Source organism: Panthera pardus, unplaced genomic scaffold (assembly GCF_024362965.1).
Source record: "Panthera pardus isolate Hobbes unplaced genomic scaffold, ASM2436296v1 HiC_scaffold_17, whole genome shotgun sequence".
Classification (NCBI taxonomy): Eukaryota; Metazoa; Chordata; class Mammalia; order Carnivora; family Felidae; genus Panthera; species Panthera pardus.
This window is the reverse complement of record NW_026526732.1, coordinates 143,943,724-143,970,674: the sequence shown is the minus strand read 5'-3', so window position 1 is coordinate 143,970,674 and position 26,951 is coordinate 143,943,724. Positions and strand designations below refer to the sequence as shown.

At 53.6% G+C, this 26,951-nt stretch overlaps 1 protein-coding gene across 4 annotated transcripts in view; it reads right to left on the bottom strand.

The window, feature by feature from the left end:
* Positions 1-3,593: 3,593 nt before the first annotated feature.
* The window catches only part of MDGA1 (MAM domain containing glycosylphosphatidylinositol anchor 1), a 57,507-nt gene continuing 34,149 nt past the window's right edge, over positions 3,594-26,951 (bottom strand). The window contains exons 3-17 of one of the 4 annotated variants that reach the window (XM_019456999.2): positions 25,284-25,458; positions 22,505-22,701; positions 21,551-21,683; positions 21,031-21,300; positions 18,304-18,633; positions 15,395-15,691; positions 14,280-14,564; positions 12,398-12,549; positions 11,369-11,546; positions 11,114-11,137; positions 9,920-10,075; positions 9,294-9,428; positions 4,993-5,123; positions 4,671-4,779; positions 3,594-3,948 (exon numbers count right to left, since the gene is read on the bottom strand). In XM_019456999.2, the coding sequence (XP_019312544.1) occupies positions 3,857-3,948; positions 4,671-4,779; positions 4,993-5,123; positions 9,294-9,428; positions 9,920-10,075; positions 11,114-11,137; positions 11,369-11,546; positions 12,398-12,549; positions 14,280-14,564; positions 15,395-15,691; positions 18,304-18,633; positions 21,031-21,300; positions 21,551-21,683; positions 22,505-22,701; positions 25,284-25,458 (2,664 nt within the window). In that variant the 3' untranslated portion in view covers positions 3,594-3,856. Of the gene's footprint in view, positions 3,949-4,670; positions 4,780-4,992; positions 5,124-9,293; positions 9,429-9,919; positions 10,076-11,113; positions 11,138-11,368; positions 11,623-12,397; positions 12,550-14,279; positions 14,565-15,394; positions 15,692-18,303; positions 18,634-21,030; positions 21,301-21,550; positions 21,684-22,504; positions 22,702-25,283; positions 25,459-26,951 lie in introns of all 4 variants that reach the window. The other 3 variants (XM_019457001.2, XM_053905067.1, XM_053905068.1) reach the window with 3 other exon arrangements.

Sequence of the window (26,951 nt, the reverse complement as noted above, 5' to 3'; positions counted from 1 at the left end):
GCACTGACTCAACAGAAAGGGGCGTGCTATCTTGCCTGTGGAAATGAGGAGGGCTCCCCAGAGCCCAGAACCTCAACCAGGGGCCCCACAGGGACTCCCCAGTGCAGGCTCATTCACCCCATTCCTTGGGACAGACCTTGGAAACCGCCCCCCCCAACCCCCTCGAATCCAGGGAGAAGAAAATACAAGAATTTGTACACTCTCACCCCTGCCCTCCTGGTCCTTAGGGGTAAGTCCACAGGATGAGGACACAAGGACACACTGACCTTCATTCGGAGCCCAGGCTCATGTGAAGACAGAGGGCAGGGAAGGGAAACAGTCCCTTCTGTCTGGGAACCTGGGCAGTAGCTAAAGCCTGGGTGGGCAGAGGGATGCAGCTTTCACAGGGCACCCAGGCCTGATCTGGGGTGGGAGGGGCGGTGGCCTGGGATGAGAGGCCAGAATTTGGGGCAGGAAGGGAGCACCTTTCCTAGAGCAGGTGCCCAGTCACATCTGTACCAGCACCCAGAGACAGGGCAGTCTGGCTGCCAGCAGGAGGCAGTGGCCAGCAGTGTGACACCCTCGGGGCTGTAGAGCACGGCTTCCAAGGCTGGCTCCACCCCAACTAGCCATGTGACCTTGGGCCAGCCCCCCCACCCTTGCTCCTATCCATTTACAAGGTGAGGGGCTCAGACCTCTGAGGCCCACCCTGGCCATGAGAGCGTGAGCCAGCGAGCACAGGGAGAAAGAATGAAAGGGAAAGAGGTGGCAGAATATCCCGGAGAAGGCAAGTGGGAGGGGCATTCTAGGAGATGGGCGTATGGTCCGCAGGCTTAGCTGGGCACCCTGGAGGGCTGTCTGTGGTCCCAGGGGCAGGACAGCCAAGCTGAGACTTCCCCTCTCCTAACTGTACAGCACCTGGCCCTAGGGGTCTCCCCAAAACATCAAATCAGGGGCAACAGGGCTGAACAAACCCCAACACCATGAGGGCTGACCCTGGACTCCCTGTTTTAAGGCCACAAAATGCCTCAGCCACCCTGACCCAGAGGGCGAGACTGCCCCAGGGGGAGATGCACTGGATCCTGCCAGCCTGGTCTCCCCTGGGCTGGGGGTCTTGATGGGCCACCTACCAGCACAACAGTGCTGACACCCACAGGCACTCAAAGACACACACAGCACAAGTGACACTGATACAGAGGTGCTGAATCACAGGCACACACAGATGCACAAAGACACTCCTTCCTTGCAGACCCCATCTTCCCCCCGCCCCCCCCCACACACTGACTGGCACACTCTAAGTGCTCTCATCGCACACTGTTAATGCTAATACACAGTGACACCCACACTCCCTGCAGACCTGCCTGCAGCGCGTGCACACACACACACACACACACACACACATACCAGCCTCACCCATCCACACGTGAGGACCCAGGACCTCAGTGTCCCAAGGAGGAAGTACCTGGTGCTTTTCATCCCTGGATCTCCATACCCACCCCAGCAAGGGCACAAAGGAAGCACTTGGCAGGTGATAGGCCACTGGTTCCCACTCCCGGGTTCTTCTGGGGAGCTTTTAAACATTTCTGATGCCAGGCTGAACACCAACCAGTCCAATCAAATCAGAACCTCTGGGGGTAGGACCCAAGCATCATGGCTCTCTAAAAGACCCTCAGGTGGTTCTCTTCTGCAGCCAGGGCTGGGAACCACAGATTAATATCATCCTTCCCGCTGGGCAAAGCCCGCTGTGGTTTCCATAACAGGCCCACTTGTGCTGGGCGTTGAGGTTGGGAGCGGGGGTGGGGGAGAAGGTTGGAAGGCTCAGAGGAGGAGCTCACAGTCTAGTCGGGGCAGCAGACCCTGCACAGATGGGACAATTAAGGAACAATACCCAGCCGGCGTGATGAAGTGTGTTCTGGGAACCTGGAGCCACTCGTTTCGGACCGAGGCTTCGGCTGGGCCAAGAAGGCAGCCGGGCTGGTCAGGCGTCAGAAGGCCCTGCTCCAGGCCTGGCCCAGCCCCCTGCCAGCTGTGGGTGATGATGATCACACAGGCCTGTCCCCTGGTCCCCTGCCTGCCTCTTGGCATTGCAGTGCTGCCCCTTCTGGGCAACTGTCCCTGCAGAATGCTCCGGGTGAATCCCTGTGACAACCCCCACCAAAGGTGCTTGCATTTCAATAGGGTCATCTGTAAACTCTTTGTCATCCAGAGGGGACGAAAGGTAGAAATTCAGGCGGTGGCAGGCAGCTTGAGACTACAGACTAGGGCCGGAAGTGGTATATTCCACCAGCCCCCTACAAACACTTGTGTCCCTCCTGAAGGCGGACGTGCATGCTGACATCCACAGGCACTCACTGAGACAGGGTTTAGACCCAGCCTCACAGACAGATATGTGTAATTGCACATGCAGACTCATATTCGCACACACTGCTGCCCAGAGACGTCCCCACAGTGCTACACAGACACAGATCGGCCCACGCACGTGCACACATGTGCGTGCACACACAGCCACACGTACGCAAGCGTGAAGGCTCACCCTGGAAAGAGCTGGTCCTCATCTCTCCCATAGACGGCTGGTTGGGGTCTCACGGGTGATGTTGAGAAGGACTGGTCTAGATTCCACCCTGCCCATCTAGGTTCCTATCCCAGAACCCAAGGACAGGGAGCCCTTTCATGGATCAGGGCATGAGCTCGGCTCCCAGGCAACGTGGAGGCCAGCAACTGCCCCACCCTCTGCTGCTGCTCTACAAACCACCACACACACCCCCCACCCCTTCACTGACCCTGGGCAGGGAAGGGAACAGCCAACTAGACAGTGCTTTGCAGGGGCACCCCCTCTATGTATACCCTCCTATCCAGGGCACTCTTTCATGTCAAGTATATAAGAAATGAAGTTTCCACTCTATTCCCAAATGCCATGGGGGCACAAACTCACAAAAGCAGGCTTTCTCCTCTGCCCCTCTCAAAGTCAAGCCTCACCCCAGAAAACAGCCGGCCTCCACCCCTCCTGGCTCCTCGGAGATGCAGGTGGGGGCTGAATTCAGGCCAGCTGACTAGGGTGGGGACTGTGCTCTCAGGAATCCAGCTCCTCGTAGGGTGGGGGCGGGGGTTGGATGGGGTAGAAGGGAAGGTGTCAGTCTTCAGACTGCCCAGGCCCAGGACCCTGTGCTGGGTCCCTTCAAAGGGGCACATCGAGGTGAGATATGACGTCCAAGGAACAGGTCAAGGGATCAGGGTGACCTGGGATCTCCACCTTCCAGCTCTCGCCCTGTAAACAGAGGTGCGTGCAACAGGTGCCTGACCTCCCTCGCCATCACCTGCACGGGGACATTCACAGAGCTCACAAAGTACCCCCTGGCCTCCTTTGACCCAGGCCTCCCCCATCGCAGGGAGTCCCAGAGTCCAGCCAAGGGTGGGGCTCCTGAGTCTGCTCCTCTGCTGGCTCCCGTCTGGTAAAGCCACTGGGCCGGGGCTCAGCCTTGAGTTAGGAATGTGGGAAGGTCAGAAACACACCACAGGTGCAGTTGGACAAGGCCTATGTGGCGCCGAGGTCTCTGGGGTGGTGGACGCCATTCGGGCGAGTCCCTTGTCTCCGCAGAAAAGAAGGTGCTGGCAGGTCAGATAGAAACTTGTGCTTTAATATATCTCTGTGTGTGTGAGTGTGAGTGTGTGAGTGTGTGCGTGTGTCAAACGACTGTCTCCAGGGCCTCAGCGCCGGGCCTCTGTCCTTGTTCTCTGCTCATCCTCGCAGCCAATGCAGGCCCCCTCCCTGGCGGGCCGGCCCTGCCCCTGGGCACCCCGGCTGGCGGGGGTCAGTCTTTGGTACAATGCGGACACTTTGGTGTGCCGGGGGCCGGGTGGGGGGGCCACGCAGCTCTCATCATCTCTGCAACGCCAAGAGGAAGATGACCATGGGCCCCCAGAGCTGTGGGTGGGGCTGGCGGGGGGCTCCACTGCCTGGCATCACCACCACTGTGACAGGAGAGAAAAGGGAGACAGGCCAGGGCTCTGATCAGCTCAGCATGTCAGGGACTAGCAGGCTTCCCCCTCTCTCTGGGGGACCTAAAGTGAGACACTGCCCTCACTGTGCACAGACATACTTGTAAGCACAGACGTCTGGTGGTGTGGGGTGGGGGTTAACTTTGAGCCTGAGAGGGTCCAAATCCTGGCTCTGCAGCTCACTGACCTCAGTGGGCCTCAGTTTCCCCATCTGTAAAATGAGTCTAATAGTAAGTGCTACCCCAGAGGGCTGTCATCAGGATTAAATGAGATCAGATACATGTAGGGCTTTGTACTTTGCCTGGTACATGGTCATCACTCAGCAAATTCCAGCTGTTGTAACTACAAACACCTGGCCCTGGGGGGTGGGGCACACGTTCACATCTGCACCCACACATACCTGGACGCAGACACAGGAGGCACTCGGGTACTGTAAATAACTCAGTAAGTTCACAGGAGGGCAGAGTTTAGTCTTCTCCTTGCCCTACATATGCCCCATAACCTGAGCCAACGTGGAGCCCAAGGTGGGTACCAAACACACCAACACCTGCTCAAATAGTCACTGACGCACACATCCCACCACCTAGTCACTCTGAACCACCATTCAGACACCAGCACCTTCTCCTGATACGGACAGGTGCCTACCTACACAGCTCCCCATAGATTCGGCTCCCCCATCCCTTCCCATCTGGCACCTTTGTTGGGATCCATCTGCTTCCGGGGACATTCTCCCTTCTTCAGCGTGACGTCATCTATGGCAATATCCCCCAGGTAGCCAGAGCCTCGAACACCCTCAAAAATAATCTGGGGCGGGGTCAGAGAGCAGGGATTAGGGGTGTTCTGCCAGGCAGAGCCCCCAATCCCTTCCCTTCAGTCCACTTGAAAGCCCCCCCTACCCTGCCTGAGTTTCTCCCCAGCTCCCCAGAAAGAGCATGAAGTCCTCCTAAGTGCTCCCTGGTCAGAGCAATGGCCCAAGGGCTGGGAGAACCTCGGGGGCCCCCACACCCGGTGACTCACCTGGAAGGGCCCACTGGGGTTGATGGGCACGTGGGCTTGCTGCCATACATTGCCCTTATTGCCACTGAGGGACCAGGCGTGTGTGTCCAGGGCCCCTTTGTTCCGGGACCGCACCAGGAGGTTGAGGGAGCCTGTGGTGGGTATGAAGAGGGGGGGCAGTGAGGTCTGGACAAGGACACCCCTACCCTTCCACATTCCCCAAACCCTCCTCTCTGCCACTGCCCACAGCACCATCCCAGACTGGTTCACTGTCCCATTTTCCCGGGGGAGGGACCTCCACACAAGAAAGAGAAGACAGCAGCAGGGCTTCAATTCATCAGGACAACTTGCAAATTTTCGTTCATTTCTTCCCTTCCTTTTTTTTTTTTTTTTTAATGTATATTTATTTTTTAGAGAGAGAGAGACAGAGCGTGAGCAGGGGAGGGGCAGAGAGAGAGGGAGACACAGAATCCGAAGCAGGCTCCAGGCCAGCTCTGAGCTGTCAGCACAGAGCCCAACGCGGGGCTTGAACCCATGAACCGTGAGATCATGACCTGAGCCAAAAGTCAGTTGGACTTAACCAACTGAGCCACCCAGGTGCCCCTCTCCCCTTCCTTTCTAGTCAACTAATCCTCCCCCCACCCCGGCATACACACACACACACACACACACACACACACACACACACACACCCCTTCCTCCTCTCAACAGTGGAGTTATCCCAGGGCAGCAGGGCCTATGACTGAGCACAAAGCAGGATTCCCAAAGCACACAGGGCATACCCCTGGCAGGGCATGATACATGGGATGATTTCTGGAGGCATAGGGATGGACTTTAAAATTTTAAAATTTTCAATACTTATATGTATGTTTTAAGAAATGAATAAAGCCAGTCCTTCCAACTCACAGTTTCTCTAATACTGATGCTTAGGACAAAGCTAAGACAAGAGGAGTGAGTTTCTTTAAAGAGAGATGTTAGTATTTGTGCTACACAGCCATGGTAAGCACAGTGAAAGTACAATTTTGAGGGCATTAGACGGAGGGTGCTGAGGCCCATTGCCCACAGCCACAGAGGCCTGGAATTCTGGAGGTGCTGGGAGCCCCGGAAAAGAAGGAGGGAATCATGGCTTGGCTAAGAGCACCCAGGCGATGTCATGCCCCTTCCTGGCTCTTCCGGCCCACCTCAAGCCCCCAGTGATGTGAAAGACCTGGCTCAGAGGGAAGGGGAATCAATCTTAGACAGTGCCCGGTGGCTGGCATTTCCATGGCTCTGCCCACAGACAAAGGCACACCATCTGTGACACCAGATAGACAGACCCCCGGTGGGAGAGAGCCACCAAATGTTACCTGCCTGAGATGAAAGGAGTTGGCTTAGACTGAGGAGAGTCAGCGAGACACAAGGTCTGGGGACAGCTGGTGCCCAGAGCTGCCAGGTGGGGTAGCAGAGGAAGGAAGAGGAGGGAACTGGACAGCAAGAAAACCCCCTCCCAAGCAGCAGAGCTAGGCCTGGGTGGGGACCCTCACCGACAGATGGGGCCACGACAGGGCTGCAGCAAGCTTCCAGGGGGCCAGGAGGCAAGCCCCAATACTTTTCAGGCTCCTCACCAGCTCCAAATGGGCCTTTCTCTCTTCCCTGTCCTGGAGCTCTTCCCCCTGTTCCTATCCCCCTCAATCTCCACCTTTTCTTCTTCCTCCACCACCCTGCCCCCAGGACACTAATGGGGGAACCCCTCCTTTTTACTACTTAAACAAAAATTGGGTTTCTGTCCTCTCCCCTGAGCACCCCCTCATCTCCAGCATCTCCCCTGCTCGGGGGGCTTCCGGACCGCATTTCACAGGGATCAGCCAGGGCCCAAGACCTTCAGCCTCCCTTAATGGTGGGCCTGCTCACTTCATTCTTCCCTATCTTCCTTGCCTCCTGCAAAGCCAAAGTGGACTACATGCTGGAGCCTAGATATACCCCAGCTTTCCAGCCTCTGGGCTCTTGCTCAGGCTTTTCCAGCTGCCTGAGACTCCCTCCCCTACCACATTCCCCTGGCCAAATCCTTCTTGCAATGTCCTCTCTTCCAAGAAGTCTTCCTAGGCTTGAGTTGGGAGCCCTCTATGTGTCCTGTGAACCCTGGGTCCTTCAACTGCAGCCCTCCAGGCCCAGACCACTCTCTGCTCTGTGGTGTGATAGTTATTGGGATTAACATCTCCTCCTCATTTGACTCTTTGAGGGAAAGTCTGCATCAAACTGGTATTGGTTCTCAATAATTAAATGCTGACTGAAGAACCTTTCATGACTATCCTCACAACTGAAAAAGGACTTCCATAGAGCCTCATGGTTAGAAGTTACTTTGGGTTCATGAATCTCAGACCTCCCTCTCATTCATTCATTCAACTAATGAAGCACCACTACGTGCCAAGGGCTGTTCTAGACACTAGATATACATCAGTGAATAAGACAAAGACCCCTGCCTGCCTGGAGCTTACATTCTATTGGTGATGGGCATGATAAAGATAACAATGCAGGGAAAGGAATAAAGAGGTATTTTAGTTGGGGCTTTCAGGGACCTCTCTGAGGAGGAGACCTTGAATGAGGGGAGGAGAAGAGTGTTCCAGTCCAGGGAACATCATGAGCAAAGTCCTCTAAGGCAAGAACCTGCCCTGAGTATTTAAAGGAAAGCAAGGAGCCCAGTGTGCTCAAGCTGAGTAGGAGCCAAGGGGGAGAGTGGCAGAAAATGAGGTCAGAGAAGGAGGCAGGGACCGGATCAGGTACTGGAGGCCTAGAAAGTATGGTGATGAAGAGGGCAGGGCAGGGCAGTAACATGACATGGGACAAGGGGCCCCTCCATGGCATCCCTACTGGAAAGTCCTCCTGTCCAGATCTGATGCTTACAGAGTCTTCCTCAGGAAGGCCAAATGAGGAGCCAAATGGAAACGACAGGCCTGGGCAGCGCAGGGCTGGTCACCCAACCCACCTACCCCACAGGAATCTTCCCACAAATTCCAGACCCAGCCACGAGTGCATTGGTCTGGGTGGATGGTCTGGAGGCCCCAGTGGACGCAGAACCTTCCATCCTACCCCATCCTGGCTAATCAGTTCAGCATGACCCACTACTTTAGCTGGGGAGACTTGTCCATAAAGAGCCATTAGGTCTACTCTTGCTTAAAGTCACTTCCTCTACTGTGAAACTTTCTGTGGTCTGATAAGGCATGATTCCCAAGATGTACAGTTCAGAGGGAGAAGCAAGACACAGAACAGTGTGTATAAAAGGGGGCAAAATCAAACACACATGTACTGGCTTCTGTAGGCATAAAGCGTTTCTGGAAACTTGCCCCCAAGTCTAAGTGCAGTGGTTGCCTGTGGGAAAGGGTTCTAGGCAGCAGGAGGACTGAGACGAGCAGGGGACTCTCATTATGTACCTTTTGTACCTTTGACCCATGCAAAATACATGGCCTGTCCCCTAAATAAGTGAACAAACAAATAATAAAAATTTTAAAGACTGTCACTTCCTCAGCAGAGTTTTCCATAACTCAGCCCCCACAGTCAGTCCCTGTTACCAGCTGTCTTGGCCCCTGTCTTGCTGTGGACATGTGTCACAGTGGCTGCTCAATCTTATCTGCTGCAATTAGCTGTTCAATGCCTGTCTCTCCCACTTGACTTCGGGTGCCCCGAGGATGGGAACTGGTCGGTCCTGTTCGTAGCAGCACCTGATGCCTGGCCCCAGAGCAGGAGCTCTGGAAGTGACGGCTGAATGATGAGTTCGTTGATTAATGTGACTCTCCTACCATCTCTTTCCAAGGGCAAATGTACACCCACACTTAAGAAGCAGGACTTCCCCTCATTGCTCACAAAACAGCACCCTCCCAATTCTGTGTTTAGGGCTTCGGGGAGGAAGACAACTCCGGTTGCTGTGTGATCTTGGGGAAAATGCTTAACCTCTCTGATTTATATGGTAACACCGCCCTCACCTGTTGGTTGTGAGAGATAATGAGACCACGGAGACAGAGCTCCCAGGAGGTCACCTGGCACCTGACAGGCACTCAATACATGCAACCTCTTACCTGTTTTCTCCGTCTCCTCCAAGACTTGCATGTTGTCCGGCTGGAGCCATTTTCTTTGCAGACTCAGGAAGCCTTCATCATCTCAAAACCTCAGACAAGCTGGCTCTGCCTTCCTCCCTTGCCCAGATTCTGCCCACACCCCCTCCAAGGATATGATTCAGCTAAGCTGAGAAGCCCAGGCCTCACATGGGCCAATACCCAGCCTCCTGTGGACTCCCTCTCTCCTCCCAGCCCCAGCAACGCTTGGGCAGACCACCTGGTGCTCCGACTCACCAATGTGCTTCCCGTACATGTGGTAGAAAAAGGAGACGCAGTAGAACTTAGCGCTGGCATTGTACAAGGGACTCACCAAACGGGCTCGGTCCCCCAGTTCCCGAGGCCTTGATGTCTCAATGAACATGTAGTAGCCTGTTGGGAAGGGGCAGATGCACCAGCAGCCTCCGCCTCACCCCACACAGGCCTCTTCCCCTCTGATTCCTTCACTGCCTTGACTTCATCTGACCCCCACGGCACCTTGTCCTCCCTGCCTCACAGCACAGCACCGGAGTCTGGGCCAGTTCTGAGCTCTACTGTACTCTCTCTTCTTCCGATTCCCCGTGAGGACAGAGTTGTGTCTCCCCCTCAAATTAGGGTTCCTTGAGGCAGGGTGCTGTCTCCCCTCAGACTGGGACTCCCTGAGGGCAGGGCTGTGTCTCCCCCCCCCCACCCACTGGGTCTCCCTGAGGGCAGGGCTGTGTCTCCCCCTCAGACTATGGCTCCCTGAGGGCAGGGCTGTGTCTCCCCCTCAGACTATGGCTCCCTGAGGGAAGGGCTGTGTTCCCCGCCTCAGACTGGCCTCCCTGGCACTAGACCCCTCCCTGATGCTGTCCTTCATTCCTTGCAGCAGGCCATGTCCTCACCCTCAGGGGTACCGCTGATATCAGTGGGGGGACCGGTGTTGGGGGAGCGCTTGGGATTCTGGGTGAGGGCGTTCTGCCGTGTCCAGTCAAAGTTGTCTGTCAGGTCCTGGGTGTAGCCACAGATCTTCTCATCTTCAAAGTGGCAGGTGTTGTCTGCTTTGGGGTGAGGGTGGGGATGAGACAAAGAGGGTCAGGCTCCTTGGGTCCCCTGGTCCAGCTTTGCCCTCCCTGGCCACCCCAAGGCAGGTCCCGTGCATCCAAACGGTGGACCCAGGATCTCAGGGCTTGAGAAACCAGGCAACTGGGCCCCTGACAAATTTGTTCCCAGAACAGAACTTCTTAACCTTTGTGCACCACAGACCCTCTGTCATCTAGTAAAAGCTAAGGACTCCATCTCAGAATAATAATTTTAGATGCATAAAATGAAATACACAGGGTTACAAAGGAAATCAATTATGTTGAGATACAGCTGTCAAAATATTTAAAAAACAAATCTGTGTTGTAACAATAATAATAAGTGGGCTTCTTTATTATCTAATTAAATAACAAGATCTAGTGTTGGGTCTAATAACTGCTGTGATTTTGAAGTTCTAATGAATGTTAATGATATTTAGAAATAGCTGTAACAACTTTAAGGTGATGTGAAAGCACCAGGTTTGTACTGATGACAAAGTCACAGGTAGTGATGTTACTACTGCGCTTTGTCGCCTACGTTCATCACTGAAGGAGATGTTAAACTTCTGCTAGAAGTTAGGGAAAATGAAGAAGTAATTGTATGCCCTTCTATGTTCCAGGATCACGGACCCCCCTGAATTCTATCTATACACAGATCCTTTGTGGGGAGCAGCTTCCTGGGTCTCAGATTAAGTACCCCTGCCAGAGAGAACAGGGGATGTGGATTAGCCTGGTCTCTATTTTTCTTTTAAGGACTGTGAATGGTACTGGCTGAAGAGGAAAGGCCCTGAGTTCAAGACGTCTCCCACCCCTGACCCCCCTACCCCCGCCACACCACCTGTAAGCCCCAGAATAAATCCTGGATATACATGTCTCCAAGCCCAGCCCTGTTCCCCTTGGCTTCTCCTTCCAGCTGCTGGCCTCCACCCATTTTCTGAGTATCTCTCAGGGTCTTTTCCTCCCACCACGGGAGTTTTTGTGTCCCCAAAGGGAAGAAGAAGTGGGAGGGAGTTGTCTCACCTGACAGGTTGGGAGAGTTGATGGCTGAGAAACAAAGTAGGAAAACCAAGTCAGAACTGAGGTGTGGGACTGCACAGAGGGTGCCCAGGCTTGGCACCAGGGGACAGGGTTCCCGAAACCAGGACTGGGGTCCAGAGGGGTGACAGAGTAGAACACGACACAGTGGGGGGACCCAAGCTCTGGACCCATGTGGTGAGGTTGGAAGGGGTCCCCAGGGTATGGGATGGGCCCCCCCTTACCACCACCACCACCTACGCTCTGTGTAGTGAATGATGCGGGAGGCCATGTCACCAGCCCCGAAGGTGGTGTAGGGTGTGAGGCGGACCTCGTAGCTGTGGGGCACACGGAGGTCGGTCAGAATGTACTCCAGCAGCTGCCCCTTCTCCACGCGCCGCACTGGGATGGCCTTCACCATGGCGTTGTGCTGATTCAACTGTAGATACAGGGAGTTCCCAGATGCCCAGCGGGCCACACCCTCCACCAGAGCACCAGCCCAGGCCCTGGTGAGACTTGGAGGGTGGGGTGGGGGCAGTGTCAGGGAGCAGAAAGCATAAAGGACTAAGAACCCAGACCCTCAGTTTCCCCATCTGTGAGATAGGACAATCACTCCTTCTATGCCTGCCTCCTAGAGCTGTCTTAGTAAGCGATAGCAACACGTACCGAACAACAAAAGTGTGCTGGGCGCTATTCAGAGTAATTTGCCATTATTAACTCATTTACTCCTCAAAATAACACTTTTATGAGGTGGAACATTATAATTACTCCTATTTTACAGATGAAGAGACTGAGGCCAAACAGATGCAGTTTGCCCTAGCTCATACAGAGCTGGATTCTAGCCTAGGCAGTCTGCCCCAGAGCCACACTTTTACCCTCCACACCTAATGCCCCTTGGGCAGAACTACACCGAAGGAGACTATACAAAACATCCGCATAGCTCTGGCCTTGCATTCTAGAGATCCTGTGGACGAGACTGACCCCACACCCCACCTTAAGCTCCTGACCCAAGAGCAGATTCTACATTTTGGGAACACAGCTGGTGGCTCTGCCCTTTTTCCTGTCTGAATCCAGCAGACCCAGCTCAATTCTCAAGCCTGTGCCCAGAGCAGGAGTCCAGAGGGGGCAGGTCCCTAGAGCCTCCCAGTTTCTGCTGCTGTGTCCAGAACACTTTCTAGGTCTGAAGAGTTGTCTATAAGGGGGTCAGGCCCTGCCTCCAACCCCTTCCCATGGCTTGATGGACATTCCCAGGGTCAGCTTGCACCCGGGCCCCTGTCCCCCTTGGCCCACCTGGCGGACACTGAGTCTGTAGTTGAGCAGGGGGTCGACAGCGTCAGGCTCCCTCTGGGTCCACTGCAGCACATAGGAGTAGTTCTTGGACAGCTTGTGGCTGCGGGTGGGGTTGGGGGTGTCGAAGTAAAACTCCGGGCTGTAGGCTTTGGCTGAGAGGATGGGGATGGGGGCGTGGGGCCGGGGAGGGTGGGGGATGGGGAGAGATACAGAGAGAGGGAGTGCCGGAAAGGGAGACAGAGGAAGATGGCGAGGAACAGAGAGAGGAGGGCATGGGGAGACAAAGAGAAAGGGAATATAGTGACAAGAGGAGACGGTGGGAGAGGAGGAGATTGGGAGAATGAGGTGCAGTCACAGGGAAGGTGGGAAATGGAGAAAAGGGAGATTGGGAATTCCAAGAGGTAGTATTGGTGAGAACAGAGAGGAAAGGCCAAGGAAAAGCCAGAGAAAAGAGAAATTTGGGAAGACACGGGGGAGGGATATTAGAGAGGACACAGGTAAAGAGGATGGGGAAAAAGACACAAAGAAGGGTAAGGATATTGAGGTACAAGGAAGAGAAGAGAAAGGAGAAGGACAGAGACAAAAAGGTGGGGAGACAAGGAAAGTATGGGAGAACAGGGGAGAGGGGAAGGAGGTGGGAAATGTCACAGGGGCCTCTGGCTGGCAGGGCTGGGTGGGGTGGGGAAGGGCTGGGAAGTGACCCGTCCTGGCCCCCTGCTGTTGAGTGAGGAAATCCAAATGAGGACTAAAGGGGCACCCAGTCAGTAGGGGCTGTTGGGAGACCTTGGGGTGCAGAAGGGCACAGGCACAACTGTGGCTCTCCTCCTGGGGTGCTGCCACCAGGTCTAGTGGTGGGGAACCAACTCTCCCTCATGAAGAGAGGGGGGGGATCAGCAACTCCTTTGGCCACTATGCATTCCCCTCGGCCCTCACCTCAGCCCTTTGACTCACCCAGGCCCGCCTGCAGCCCCAAACAGCCCACCCGGGATTGACTTGATGATGAGATGGGCTGAGAGGGATTTCTGGGTACCGAGGGGCCTGAATCTGTGGGGTGACAGCTCAGGAAATGTGTGCTGGCAGGACTAGAGCCACCCACGACGTTCCAGAGAGGCTGCTGAGGGTCGTCTTCTCTCCTCTAAGCTACAGCTCTGGCCCCTCATATTGGGCCTGCGGTCACGAAAAGAGGGAGTCCCCCACCCGCAGCTTCTGGGGCCACGGATTAAAGCGGAGGGGCTTGAAACGTGATGGCTGGGATGGGGCGGTGCCCAGGACTTGAGTGGGCGGGTTTAAACCTGGTGTGGGTGGGGCTGGAGCGTACCTGCTACCAAAAAAAAAAAAAAAAAAAAAAAAAAGCAAGAAATGGAGAGCTGGGATTGGACGAGGCTAGAAGGGGTGAAGCCTATGCGTCAGGCAACTAGGGCCTAGGCGTGGTGTGGGCGGGTCTTTAGAGGGAAGGGCCCAAACTTGGTGCTCCAGGGGCTGGAGGGGAGAAGCCTAAACCCGGGGAAGGAGGGGTTTGAGACAGGCAGGGCTGTCCGAGGCCAAGGAACGGGGCTGAGCTAAAACGGGGGCGGGGGGAGGGGGGCTTAGGACAAGTACAAGCGGACCTTGAGACGATCTACACCTGGAGTGGGCGTGGGCGAAGGGATCTAGCCTGTCTGGAAGGGATCTGGCTGTAAACGACGTCATGGTTAGGTCCGGGCGGCATGGGCGGGGCCTAGACCCGGCATGGGCGGGTCTTGGGAAGGCAGGGGCCTGAACCCAGTACGGGCAACTGGAAAGGGGCGCGGCCCAGTCCGGGAGTGGGCGGGGGCTGGAGTTGGGGCGGAGCCTGGTCCCAGATGGGCGCGGTTGGGTGGGGCGGGACCCACGGGACGCTCACCCGAGACCTGAAAGAGGCAGGTGGCCGAGCCCACGTCATTGGAGATGCTGCACTCGTAGCTGCCGCTGCTGTCGCGGGTGACGGCGTCGAGGCGCAGTTCGGAGTGGTCGGGAGCCTCGGCGGCGACGGGGACAGCCGGCGGCGGAGGCAGCAGCTGCCCTTTGAAGCGCCACACAGCCGAGGCGATACGCTGGGGGCTGCCTCGGAGCAGCGAGCAGCGCAGCAGCACGGGCCGGCCCAGCGCCTGGCGCACATCCTGGGAGCTGGGCTCCACCTCCGGCGGGACTGGGGGTGGGGGCGGCGGTCAGCGGGGCCGAGTGGGGTTTGAGGAGCGGCCCCATTGAAGGCGACGCACTCGACCCTGCTCCCGCACCCCGCAGCCTGGAAGGATCTCAGAGCGGATACACGCTCGCAACATAACACAATGGCCACGCTCAGAACTCCCTGACCTGCAGATACCCACCCCCCTCCCGGCCATTTCCTCCAGCCGTGCTTCCCAGACTGGGCCTTTAGTCTTGCCTCAAAGGGTCCCCTCACCCCACCGTGTAGCGAAAAAGCAGCATAACGTCGGGGTTTAGAGCATGATCCCCGGAGCTAGTTGCCTTAGGTTCAAATCTCAGCCCTGCCTCAAACTAGCTAGTGAGGCGTTAGGCAAGTTACTTATCCTGGGACTCGGTTTCTCTATTTGTAAAAATAAGGGAATGATAGAGTCTATTTATAGGGCTGTGGAGGGTTAAATAAGTTCATGCATTAAAATGCTCTTAGAGTAGTGCTTGGCACAAGGTGAGTTAACTCTCATCGTTATAGTCTCAGACACAACGTGCTCCCTTGAGAGTCTTTCAAACTCCCGTGTCTACCTGTCAAAATCAGTTATTCTTTGCTCACTGGGTCCCTGGGAATGCAGATGGGGGTGAGGGGCACTTGGTATTGGAAGTGTGACAAGGGTCAGACTTCCCACCTTAGAACACGGGGGTGGCAAGGTGTTAGGGGTATCCGCAGTACTTGGCGGAGGCTGGTTGGACTGGAGTGTACGAAGGGGTGAAGAGGGGGGCAGGCCAGGCTGCGAACCGGGAGGGACAGCTCTGATGTGGTCCAGGTGGGGCGATGGGACTCACACTGCACGTTCAGCTGCACCTGGGCCTCGCGGGGGCGCACGTTGAAGCCATTATACCGTGCCGTCTGGCAGCGGTAGGTCCCACTCATGTCGCGGCTCACGTGCTCCAGCCGCAGCTTCCCGTCCGGAGTCTCCTCCAGGGGCAGCCCCGAGGGCAGCAGCGCTGCCTCCTTGTCCACGCGGGACCAGAGCACCGGCGGCCGCGGCTTGCCTCGAACCTCACACTGCAGCTCAGCGGGCGAGCCCTCCCGCACTGTCACCACGGCCCTGCCCTTGGGCACGCTGATGGTGGGCGGCACTGCGGTGGGGAAGCGGGTAGGAGCAAGGTTAGAGCTCCCCGCTAGCCTCTGCCCTGAGGCTTCTGCTCCCCTCCCCCTAGGAGCCTCCCTCGCGCATCCCTGATGTCCCAAAGATCCCTCAGCATCTCCAAAGCACAACTCGCCTCCCCCCATTCTCCCCACCTCCTGCACCCCCGAGGGTCTCCCAACTCAGAAAAAGGGCTGAAAGTCATCCTGGCCTATTCCTTCTTTCCCTTTACCCCAACAAAAGGGGGTTCCACTTTTAAACAGTTCTACCAAAGGATGCCTTCCCTCAACCCCCTCTCTCCTGCCCACTGGCCCTGCTCTAATTAAAGCTTCCATCTTGTCTTCTGGAGTGCTATTACAGATCGCTAGTCGGTCCTCCAACATCCTTACCCCTCCTCCCAAAGTAATAGAATGTCTGGAGTTTAGCAGGGCACACAGCCAGAATACCCATGATGTCCCCTAGCCTGCTAGCTGTGGCCATGTGACCAAATTCTGGCCAATGGGATGTGACAGAAAATAAGGTTCTTCACAGGGAGAGGCTGTACCCCTCTTCCCTTCCTTCTCCTTGCAGGCTGGAATGCAGATTGATGGCTGCAGCAGGGACTGCCACTGTGGACAAGGCGGTGCACGCTAAGGGTAACAAGACAAGATGGAGCCTGGGGCCCTGAGGATTTGGTGGAGCAGAGCCATTATTCCAGCTCAGACTGCTCACTTTTACCAGAAAAAATAGTACACATCTACCTCATTTAAGCCACTAGTAGCATTTTGGGATTTTCTGTTATTCACCGCCAAACCTAATCCAACCCAACACATCACCCAACTGGAGAGTCTTTTAAAGATTTCCATGGGGGCGCCTGGGTGGCTCAGTCGGTTGAGCAGCCGACTTCGGCTCAGGTCATGATCTTGCACTCCGTGAGTTCGAGCCCCGCATCGGGCTCTGTGCTGACAGCTCAGAGCCTGGAGCCTGTCTCAGATTCTGTGTCTCCCTCTCTCTCTGACCCTCCCCTGTTCATGCTCTGTCTCTCTCTGTCTCAAAAATAAATAAACGTTAAAAAAAAAAAAATTTAAAAGACTTCCATGGGTCCCATCCCACATGACATGGACCAAATTAAAATGTCCGACATCAAATATGAATTATAAATAACTCTACAAGGCAAGCTGAGGTCCAGTTATCTAGTTAGCATAATTTATACTCTGTAAACATTTATACATGTGTTGGCTTTAATTTTACAGTTTTCTCTTTGTATTTTGGAGCCAATTAATTTTTTTCCGGGTCTGAATCATTTCCACAAGACCTTAAAAATCTTCCGTGCCACAGGCATCAGGCTGATGAGCCAAATGGAGGAAATGGCCCTGCGCCCCGTTGATTTCCCTGTTTCTAAAACATCCCAGCTCCCCAACCTTCTGTGCCCTCACACGCTAAAGGGCTGTTGTCTCCCCGCTTTGAGGCTGCAGTGCCCTCAGGTTAAAACTCAAACTCCTCGCGTCTGCAAACCCAAGGGTCCTGTTCCCGTCTCTGCCTTTCCCACCTCATCTTCCCTCTCTCGTCCTGTATCCCAGCTATGGGATCCCCTTGTAAGGGATACTCTCCCCGGACACGAAGTCGTCTCCCTGTGCAAAAGTCAGGATTCGAAGGCACCTCCGAGGCCATCTGGTTCAATGTCTCACAGAGGTGAAACGGAGGCCCAGAGAATTAAAGAGGCTTAGTCAAAGTCAGCCAGCTCCTCAGTGCAAGGGGCTAGGGGCTGGAGATACGATTCTAGAAACTCTCTCGGAAATTATCCCTTCCAAACTTCCGTCATGCATAAAATGAAAACCCTTCAGGTGTGGCTCTAGAGTCAGACTGCTCGAGTTTGAATCCCAGCTACACCACTTATTGTTTGTTACCTTAGGTAAGTCTCTTAAACTCTCTGAGCCCGTTTCTTCATCTCTCAAAACTGATGATAAACTATCCCATAAGGTAAACCATGAAGGTAAATGACATCAATATGAAATCATCAGAACACATAGTAAACACTCAATAAATGTTAGTCATTATTTCATTATTCTTATTTATTATTATCGGAATAAAGACCCAAATCCCTGCATGATCTTGCCCCTGCTGGCCCCTCCACTCTCTCACATCTCACTCCATTCTCCCAGTCGCACTCTCCTTGGGTGCTCCAAATGGCCCATGCGCTTACCTGCCCCAGTGCCTTTGCACATGCTGATTCTTTGGCCTGCCTTTCTCTTCCACCCTCCCTTGTTCTCCTTTGCCTAGTAAAACCTGCCCCTCCCTCAGATCTCAGATCAAACATTCTGAGGAAACTCTTTCCTGACTCTCACGTATCACTGTTTGCAGTCATATATTTATCTGTGAGACTATTTGAACAACGTTTGCCTTCCCACTTAGTTCGATGTAAGCAGAGCTTATCTGCCCACCACTCTACCCCCGAGCCTAGCACAATGCCTGGCATATAATAGGTGCTTAATAAATGTGTGCAACATGAACAAATGGTGTTCCCCTCACTGTGGCCTCCTTTTTTCAAGCTACTGTCCCCACCTCCCCTCTATGGGCCTCTCCAGCTCCCTCACACACACACCCCATGCTGCTTCAGCTGCCCACCTGTCTCAGAGGAGATGTTGACCTCGACGCTCAGGTCAGGCACTGGTGCCCCTGGGAAGGAGGCCACGCAGAGGTAGGTGCCATAGTCACTGAAGTGCAGGTCAATGAGCTCTAGGCTGCTGGTGACGGCAGGCAACTCAGGGTCGTTTCGGGTCACCAGCAGCCTCTTGGACATGCGTGCCGGCTTGCCATTCTTGAACCACTGGTAAGTCACCTTCTCCTGGGGCACCGCATCCACATGGCATGACAGCTTCAGGTCTTGGCCCAGCTGTATGTTCTCACTCTCTTTGATCACGTCTGGGGTGATCTGGAACGTAGCATTCTTCATGGCTACAGGTGGATGGGGAGGGAAGGGTGGCTGGGGCTGGCCCAAAGCCAAGGCTCTATGTCCCACCCCCATCCAGACCCAGCTTCTCTCCTCGAACCAGCCCTCCCTGCAGGCTGGGGGCTACAACCCCATCCCACCCCCAAGAGAAACCATCACTTTACTTGGAAATTGTTCTGCTTGTTCAGATGCATTTTGAAAAGTTCAAAAAAGCTGGCTGCAGAAAAGTAGGTTTAGTAATTGTTCTAGCCACTGTTGATTGAACATCCACTATGTGAGAGGCACTGTTCTAAGCCCTTTACATGGGTTGACTCATTTAACCCATCCCACAGTCTTTGAGGGAGGCACTTTCCTGTCCCCATTTTACAAAGGACAGAACTGAGGCTCAGACAGTTTAAGGAACTTGCCCGAAGAAGTAGCCAACCTTGAATTCAGACTCAGCCTACGCTCTTAACGGCTGTGCTGCTTTATTTTTGTTCTTTTCTAAACCTTGAATATGCAAAATACAAATTTTGGAAAGATGTGCCAGAATGTACTAGTACTTCTATCTAAAGAGTGGAACTGAGGGGAAATTTTAATTTGCACATTTTATCCTGTTGTCCTGTTTGAGTCTTTGCAATAAGTTTGTGTAATTTTTATAATGAAAGCCTAATATGATAATTTTACATGACGTTACATAAAAACACAGAGTTTGGAAAAATGGAAGGTCTAGCCTTTTTTGAAAAGTCTAAATGTTAAAAAAAAAAAAAGAAAGAAAGAAAAAGAAAAACCTGAATATTGTCTGACGTAGCCAAGAGGTAGACAGCATTCTTAATATTTGGGTGCTGATTCAATAGGTCCGTGGCACAATGGCCATGAACCAGGACTGGCCCGGGCAGAGCAGGCTGTATGTCACCCTAAGAGGTAACCGTAAGTATCTGATGTAAATTGCAACCTCACGAACCCAGGTTTTAAAGGCCCCGAATGTAATTAGGTGGAGAAAACTAATCTGACAGAAGAAGAACCATCAGAGGAAGAAATAGTCATCAGCAACAATCTGGCTACTGTGTTTCTTGCTCTGGTTGAGTAAAAAGTCACTGAGAGCTAGCTTCTTTTTGTGAGAAGAGTCAGAGAGAGACTGGTTGGTGAGGGAAGAACAAAAGGAAAGTCCATTTCATCAGAAGATTCTCCACTGAATTTGACAGAAGCTGTACTTTATTTTCAAGTGCTAAAGAGCTGGAATCAAGCCGAGATCTTTAGAATTTTCAAATAAACAACAAACAACCTAAGGTTACTCCTAAGTCAGATGAATTTAAAGTTCTCTCTGTAAAGCACATGAGCAAAATCAAGATCACACGGAGCAGCTAATGAGGCTGAAGTTTCATAAGGGAAGTGTTTGTACTTCATTTGCGCCCCCAAGTTTTGTATCATTTTTACATTTACTAATTACCTTCAGACTCACTGACACGCTTTGCTAATAAAGATTTGCATATGAGGTATGTGCAAATGTATGTTACTTTCATTTAACTCCATTAAAAAGGTAGAGGGGCGCCTGGGTGGCTCAGTCGGTTAAGCGGCCGACTTCGGCTCAGGTCACGATCTCGCGGTCCGTGAGTTCGAGCCCCGCGTCGGGCTCTGTGCTGACAGCTTAGAGCCTGGAGCCTGTTTCGGATTCTGTGTCTTCCTCTCTCTCTGACCCTCCCCCGTTCATGCTCTGTCTCTCTCTGTCTCAAAAATAAATAAACATTTAAAAAAAAAATGTTTAAAAAAAAAAAAAAAAAAAAAGGTAGAAACCAGGGGCGCCTGGGTGGCTCAGTCGGTTGAGCGTCCGACTTCGGCTCAGGTCATGGTCTTGCGGTTTGTGGGTTTGTGCCCCGCGTCGGGCTCTGTGCTGACGGCTCGGAGCCTGGAGCTTACTTCGGATTCTGTGTTTCCTCCTGTCTCTGCCCCTCCCATGTTCATGCTCTATCTCTCACTGTCTCTCAATAATAAATAAACATTTAAAAAAATAATTAAAAAAATAAAAAAATAAAAAAATAAAAAGGTAGAAACCACTGTACGGGAAGAGAGGAAATTTCTCTTGCAGACTGGAATGTCCACATTTAGCTTTTCGCAGCCTCAGTTTCCCAATCTAAAAAAAAAATGTAGGTAATCAACGCCAGCCCTTCTCCCTTCTTCCATTGTTGAGATGATATTTGGGAGAGGAGATTATAAATAAAACGTTCTACAAATCGTGGTCCTGCTGCCCGCGGGCAGACACCTGAGTTGCGGGGAAATCACAGTGCCTGGAACACGCCTCCTCGGCATATCTCATCCCCGAAAAGGAAGCAGACAGGCCCCTTTCCTAGGTCACTGGCAGTTCCTGGAGGACAGGGACGCTGTCTGCCTCCCGAGTTCCCTCCCACCCCTCTGGACCCACGTACATCGCACCAGCAGGTTGACGGTCTTCTTGGCAGGATTGCCCACGTTGTTGGTGGCTGTGCAGTTGTAGTAGCCAGAGTCCCGGGCCTGCACTGAAGGGATGCTGAGGGTGCCGCTCTGAGCCAGGGCACCCAGGGGCAGCGGGCCCGGCCCGTGGGACCACTGCAGCTGGGGTAAGGGATCACCGCCTGTCAGCAGGCACTGTACCGTCACATTCTCCCCAGGGTTTACCACCAGAGTTTCATTCACAGACAGCTTCAGGGCTGGTGGTGCTAAGAGGACAAGGAGGTGGGGTCTTAGGGGACCATGAGGCAGGGCTGGGGGAGGGGTGGGGTCCAGGGAAACCATGGGGTTGGAGAAGGCCTAGAGGGAGAAGAGAGGGGAGAAGTCAGGGAGCAGGCGTGGGGGAGGAGGGGACGCACTAATGGTGATGTGCCTGGAGTCCTGTGTGGGGTGGGGCACTTTCTCCTGGCTGGGGAGTGAGCCAGGTGGGCAAAGGGCATGGGCAGGGCAGTCCTGTACCCGTGGTGTTGGTGAGCCGGAAGGTGATGGCCTTGTCCGGGATGCCGCACACGTTGCGTACAGACACCTGGCAGGTGTAGCTGGCGTAGTCCTGGGGCCGCAGGTTCTTCAGCTTCAGGACCTTGGTCTCCCCCTAGGGCAGGAGCACATCACTGGGCTGAGGGGCCTGCTTGGGTCTCTGGGGATCCCGCACACATTCACCCAGCACCAGCGGCTGAAGCAAATTCCTATTTTCATTCCTATCTTTCCAACCTCCACACCGTTTATCCCCAGGGAGCCTGAGCCTGGGATGGATACTGCGCTCTCTGCATGAGCTTGAGCGTCTCTGGATGCGATGTCCTGGTACACACAGCCAGGACCACGCCTCAGCTTTCCCGCTCTGGGAAAGGGAGGATAAGGAAGGAATCCTGCCCTGTCTTACAACCTATACAGACATGGGGTTGGCCCACAGGCCACGTCCACATGGGGAGCTTTGACAGCCACCAGGGATAGCCACCTCTGAAAGACTCCCCTGGCAGGACAGATTCATCACCATCTCCTGGGACTGGAGGGGACCCATGGGAAGCGCAGTCATCTCTCTGCCCCCCAACTCCTGCTATGCCTGCCCAGGAGCCCCCCCCCCCCCCACCATGTGCATGCAGGGATGACACATCCGCCCCTCGGGGGTGACTTTTCTAACAAGCGATGTTCCAGGAAGACACGCTGCCTTGGGGACTCTGCTGTCCTCACCACTGCTCCCTGACCTTTCTGTCCTGATCTCATCTGGCCCAAGTTTTCTGAAGCCCAATCAGAACGCATGCTTCTGAGGTCAGAACAGAATCATTAGAGTCAGGGCAGCCCCTGGAACACCAGATCATGAGGCCTCAGTCCCCACGTTCCCCTCCCTTGCTGGGCGCACAAGGAAGAGTGTGGGGGGAGCCGTGAGGAGACAGGCCAGCTGCCGTCCATCCTGACCTGGGTGTAGAGGGGTTCATAGATGTCGACCCCATTGTCCTGGCTGTGGGACAGGGTGTCGGAGCCCCGCTTCCAGATGAAGCGGGCAGGCGGGTTGGAGTTGACAGTACAGCGCAGGAACACCGTCTTCTCCTGGTAGAAGTTGCCTCGAACGTCGCTCACCGTCTGGTGCACCGTCAGCACAGGCTCATCCAGGTCTGCAAGGACACAGCCCCAGCGAGGTCAGGGCTGGGTGACCCCCATGGTGGGGGGCTTGGGCTCCTGGCAGCCCCCCAGGAAAGCTAAGCCACCCTCAAGGGATGCCTCCGGAGAGTCAGATGGCGTCCCAGCCCTGCTTGCTTGACCAACCTGTTAGAGGCAGGGGAATGGACTTCATGGCTTCCTAGCTGTCCCTCACAGGAACTGCATGGGGGTGTCTACCTTCACCCTCCCATCATGGGATGGAGGAAGCAGGGCACACTGGAAATCAGGGCACTGTCCAAATCCAAGGTTACCTGTTAATTTGTAGTGTGGCCTGCCTAAGTCCCTTCTCTCTCTGGGCCTCTTTCTTCACTGGTAAACTGGAATCACATGGAGATTTTCTTTTTTAATACCAAAGCCTGGCAGAGCTCACTGATGGTGTCAAAAGTCACAAGAATGATTGCCTCTAAGGAGATTACTGAACTGGGAGGGAGCATGAGGGAACTGTCGGGGGTCCTGGAAATGCTCTTGACCTGGTTGGTGTTTACATAGGCATACACATAAGAATTCATTGAACTGTACATTTAAGATTAGTGCACTCTAGGGGCGCCTGGGTGGCTCAGTTCGTTAAGCGTCCAACTTCGGCTCAGGTTATGATCTCGCGATTTGTGGGTTCAAGTCCCTCATCGGGCTCTGTGCTGACAGCTTGAAGCCTGCTTTGGATTCTGTGTCTCCCTCTCTCTCTGCCCCTCCCCCACTCATACTCTGTCTCTCGCTCTAAAAAGTAAACATTTAAAAAAATATTAGTTAACTCTATTGGATGTAAGTTAATCCTCAATAAAAAAAAAAAAAAAAAAAAAAAAAGTTGAAGAAAAAATCCCAGGGCGCCTGTGTGGCTCAGTTGGTTAAGCATCCAATGTTGGCTCAGGTCATGATCTCACAGTCTGTGGGTTCGAGCCCCACGTCGAGCTCTGTGCTGACAGCTCAGAGCCTGGAGCCTGAGTCAGATTCTGTGTCTCGCCCCCCACCCCCAACCCCTGCTCTCTCTGCCCCTCCCCCACTTGTGCTCACGCTCTCTCTCTCTCTCAAAAATAAATAAACTTAAAAAAAAAAAAAGAAATGAAAACAATCCCGATGCTGGCCCCACCCCCAATTACATCAGAATCTCTGGAAGTGGGACCCAGGCATCAGTATTTTCTTTATAAGATCCCCTAGGAGGGGCCTGGGTGGCTCAATCAGTAAAGCGTCCAACTCTTGATTTGGGCTCAGGTCATGATCTTTGCAGTTCCTGGGATCAAGCCCCATGTCAGGCTCTGTACTGATGGCACAGGGCCTGCCTAGGATTCTCTCTCTCCCTCTCTCTCTACCCTCCCCTGTTCACACACACACACTCTCTCTCAAAATAAATAAATAAACATTAAACCAAAACAAGAGCCCCTAGACATTCTAATGTACAGCCAGTGTTGTGAACCACAGGAATCAACAACCCACAGTCTAACATCCCACAAGAGGCATTCCAACATCCCGTCACTCTTTCCTTGCACAGCCCCCTTGGACAGAAGTCATAACAAAGACCATAGGTGGAGGTAAGGCATTGATGACACCTAAGCCATGCCTGCCAGCCCCTTCCAGCACCAATAACTTAAAAAATGATCCTCAGCCCCAGGGTTTGGCAGGCCCTTGGGTGGCTGATGGGAGACAGAAGGGTCTAAGGTTCCAGTGGCCACCACTTGGGGGTCTCACCGGGGGGCGCGAGGCATAGTTAATGGGTAGAATCATTGCAGAAATTAAGATGGTGCCAGAGAGGCCCCTTGGGTTGGCTCTACGGTTTCTGGGTACCTAGGGTCAGCCTGGGTGAGCACAGAGGCAGGTGGCAAGCAGTAAAATAGCCTCTTGGGGTTAATGGGGTATCTCCATGGAAGGTAGGTAGGGACTAGGGGCTTCTCATTCAACCAGCAGCAAGGACTGAGGGGTGCTTGGTTATGTAGGTGGTGGGGGTAGGGAAGATTCAGAGGTACCCTTGGGACAAAAGCAGAGATATGAGGTCCTGTGGGAAGGGCACTGGACCAGAGTCAAGAGCACCTTTGCAGGTGAACAAGTCACAAACACAAACCCTTGGTACTTCATATCATCTGTGAAAAAGAGTATAATCCAAACTGTCCTGCCCTCCCTGACTTTTTTTTTTTTAAGTTTATTTACTTTGAGGGCAAGAGAGGGAGGGAGGGGTAGAGAGAGGGAGAGAGAGAATCCCAAGCGGGCTCTGCGCTGACAGCCACACAAGGCTTGAACTCACCAACAGTGAGATCATGACCTGAGCCCAAACCAAGAGTTGGAGGCTTAGCCGACTGAGCCACCCAGAGGCCCCTCCCTGACCACTTTAGAGGGACGTTGCAAGGTCCATACAGATTACGGACGGATATGTGTGAATTGTATAGGATGATGCACATTGGAGGAACAGCAGATATGCCCCTCTCGTCCGGGAGAGATAAGAAGGTCTCTACTGTCTTCTTCCATGGAGCTATTGTTTCTTCAGCCTCCTTTCCACCCGCCTCCTTCTTCCCAGGCTGAGCACGCGGGGGCACCCACGGCGCCAACTCACACTGCACATCCACACGAATAGACTTGATGGCGGGCACGCCCACGCCGTTCTCAGCCTTGCAGTAGTAGCGGCCGCCCTGTGTGCGTGCGATGCGCTCGATGCGCAGCGTCTCGTTGAACACTGACGTCTCCTGGAACTTGTCGGATGCGCTGCCCGCAGTCTTGGTCCAGCGCACCTGGACCGGCAGGGTGGGACACGGTCAGACGTGGCAGTGAGGGTGCGGGGGGCACACCCGGGCCTGGGAAACTAACCCAGACAGACTCCCAGGGATACACAGATGGGGTAGGACGCCTCAGGGAAGAGCCTGGGAAATCTGGGGTCGGATGGAGGAGGCTTTAAATAAGGCTGTGTAGTGCAGTGGTTAAGAGCATGGATTTGGGCAAATTACCCAACCTTTCCTGCCTTCCTTTCTTCATTGGTAAAATAGAGAACATTATGCCCTCCTAAGGTTACTGGGAGGATTACATGTGCCTTAGTGCCTTAGTGCCTGTAAGACTAAGAATTTGGTAAAATTTTTAGTAGCCTTGGGTAGGCTATTCCTCTCTCAGCTTCAGATTTTTCATCTGTGAAAGAGGTCTCTGAGGTAGCCAGCCTCCAAGATGGCCCCAGTAATCCCTGCCTCTAGTCCTTTTCTGTGGTGCCTTCCCACTTTGTACCAGGGCTGGTCTGTGTGACCAATATAACACAGCAGGCATGATGGTATGTCACTTCCAAGACCAGGTTGTAAAAGACTGTGACTTCCGTCTTGGGGAAAGCCATCTGGCTGTCACGAGCAGCCCTGTGCAGGGGTCCACAGGGAAATAATGGAAACCTCAGGTCAACAGCCACAGGAGTTAGCTTGCAAGTGGGTCCTCCAGCCCCAGTCAGTTCTCAAATGACTGCAGCCTCCTGAGATACCCTGAGCCAGAACTGGCCAGCTAAGCTGCTCCTGGATTCTGATCCCACAGGAACTGTGAGACACTAAGTGTCTATTGTTTTAAGTCCCTGAGTTTTAGAGCATTTGTTATGCAGCAATAGATAACTGTAACTATCATATAGCATAATACTCACTTTGCAGAGTCATTGTGAGGTAGCCCCTGGCCCATATTAGTCATTCAACAAATTCCTATTATTATATTTGCCCTAAATTGTGGGAAACTATTGAGGATCACACAAGAAACTGGAGCTACTCCTCAGGGTACCAGACGTTTAAGAAAAATTGATCGGTTCCAGATGATTGAGTCTTGAGGACTGGGGGATGGGGTAGGGAAGTTTCCATCTTAAAGTTGGGGAGAATTGCTTATTACTGAGACAGGGCAAGGTGCCTGATGCTGGTGAATAGGGCACAAAAACAGCAAGGCTCAGGAGAAGTGGGTGAAGGGCAACCTTCTCATTCAGAGAAGCGTCACTGCAGGCCTCATTGTTGCTACTGTCATCCCCCCGCCACCCTCAACCTTTCCCTCAGGGATGTAGAGGGGACAAAACCTGCAGAAGGCTATAGGCAATTTCAGGCAATTCATACTTAGGTCAGAGGGTGCTTTGGAGAGAAACCAAGGCCATGAGAATATCTTTTCTTTTACATTTGACATTTTGCAGTTTTACTGTGTTTATCTAGATGGGATGTGTTTAGAAACTGCTTTGGATTTGCTTTGTTTTATCCACCTGAGGGTTTGTACCTTTCTTCAGGTC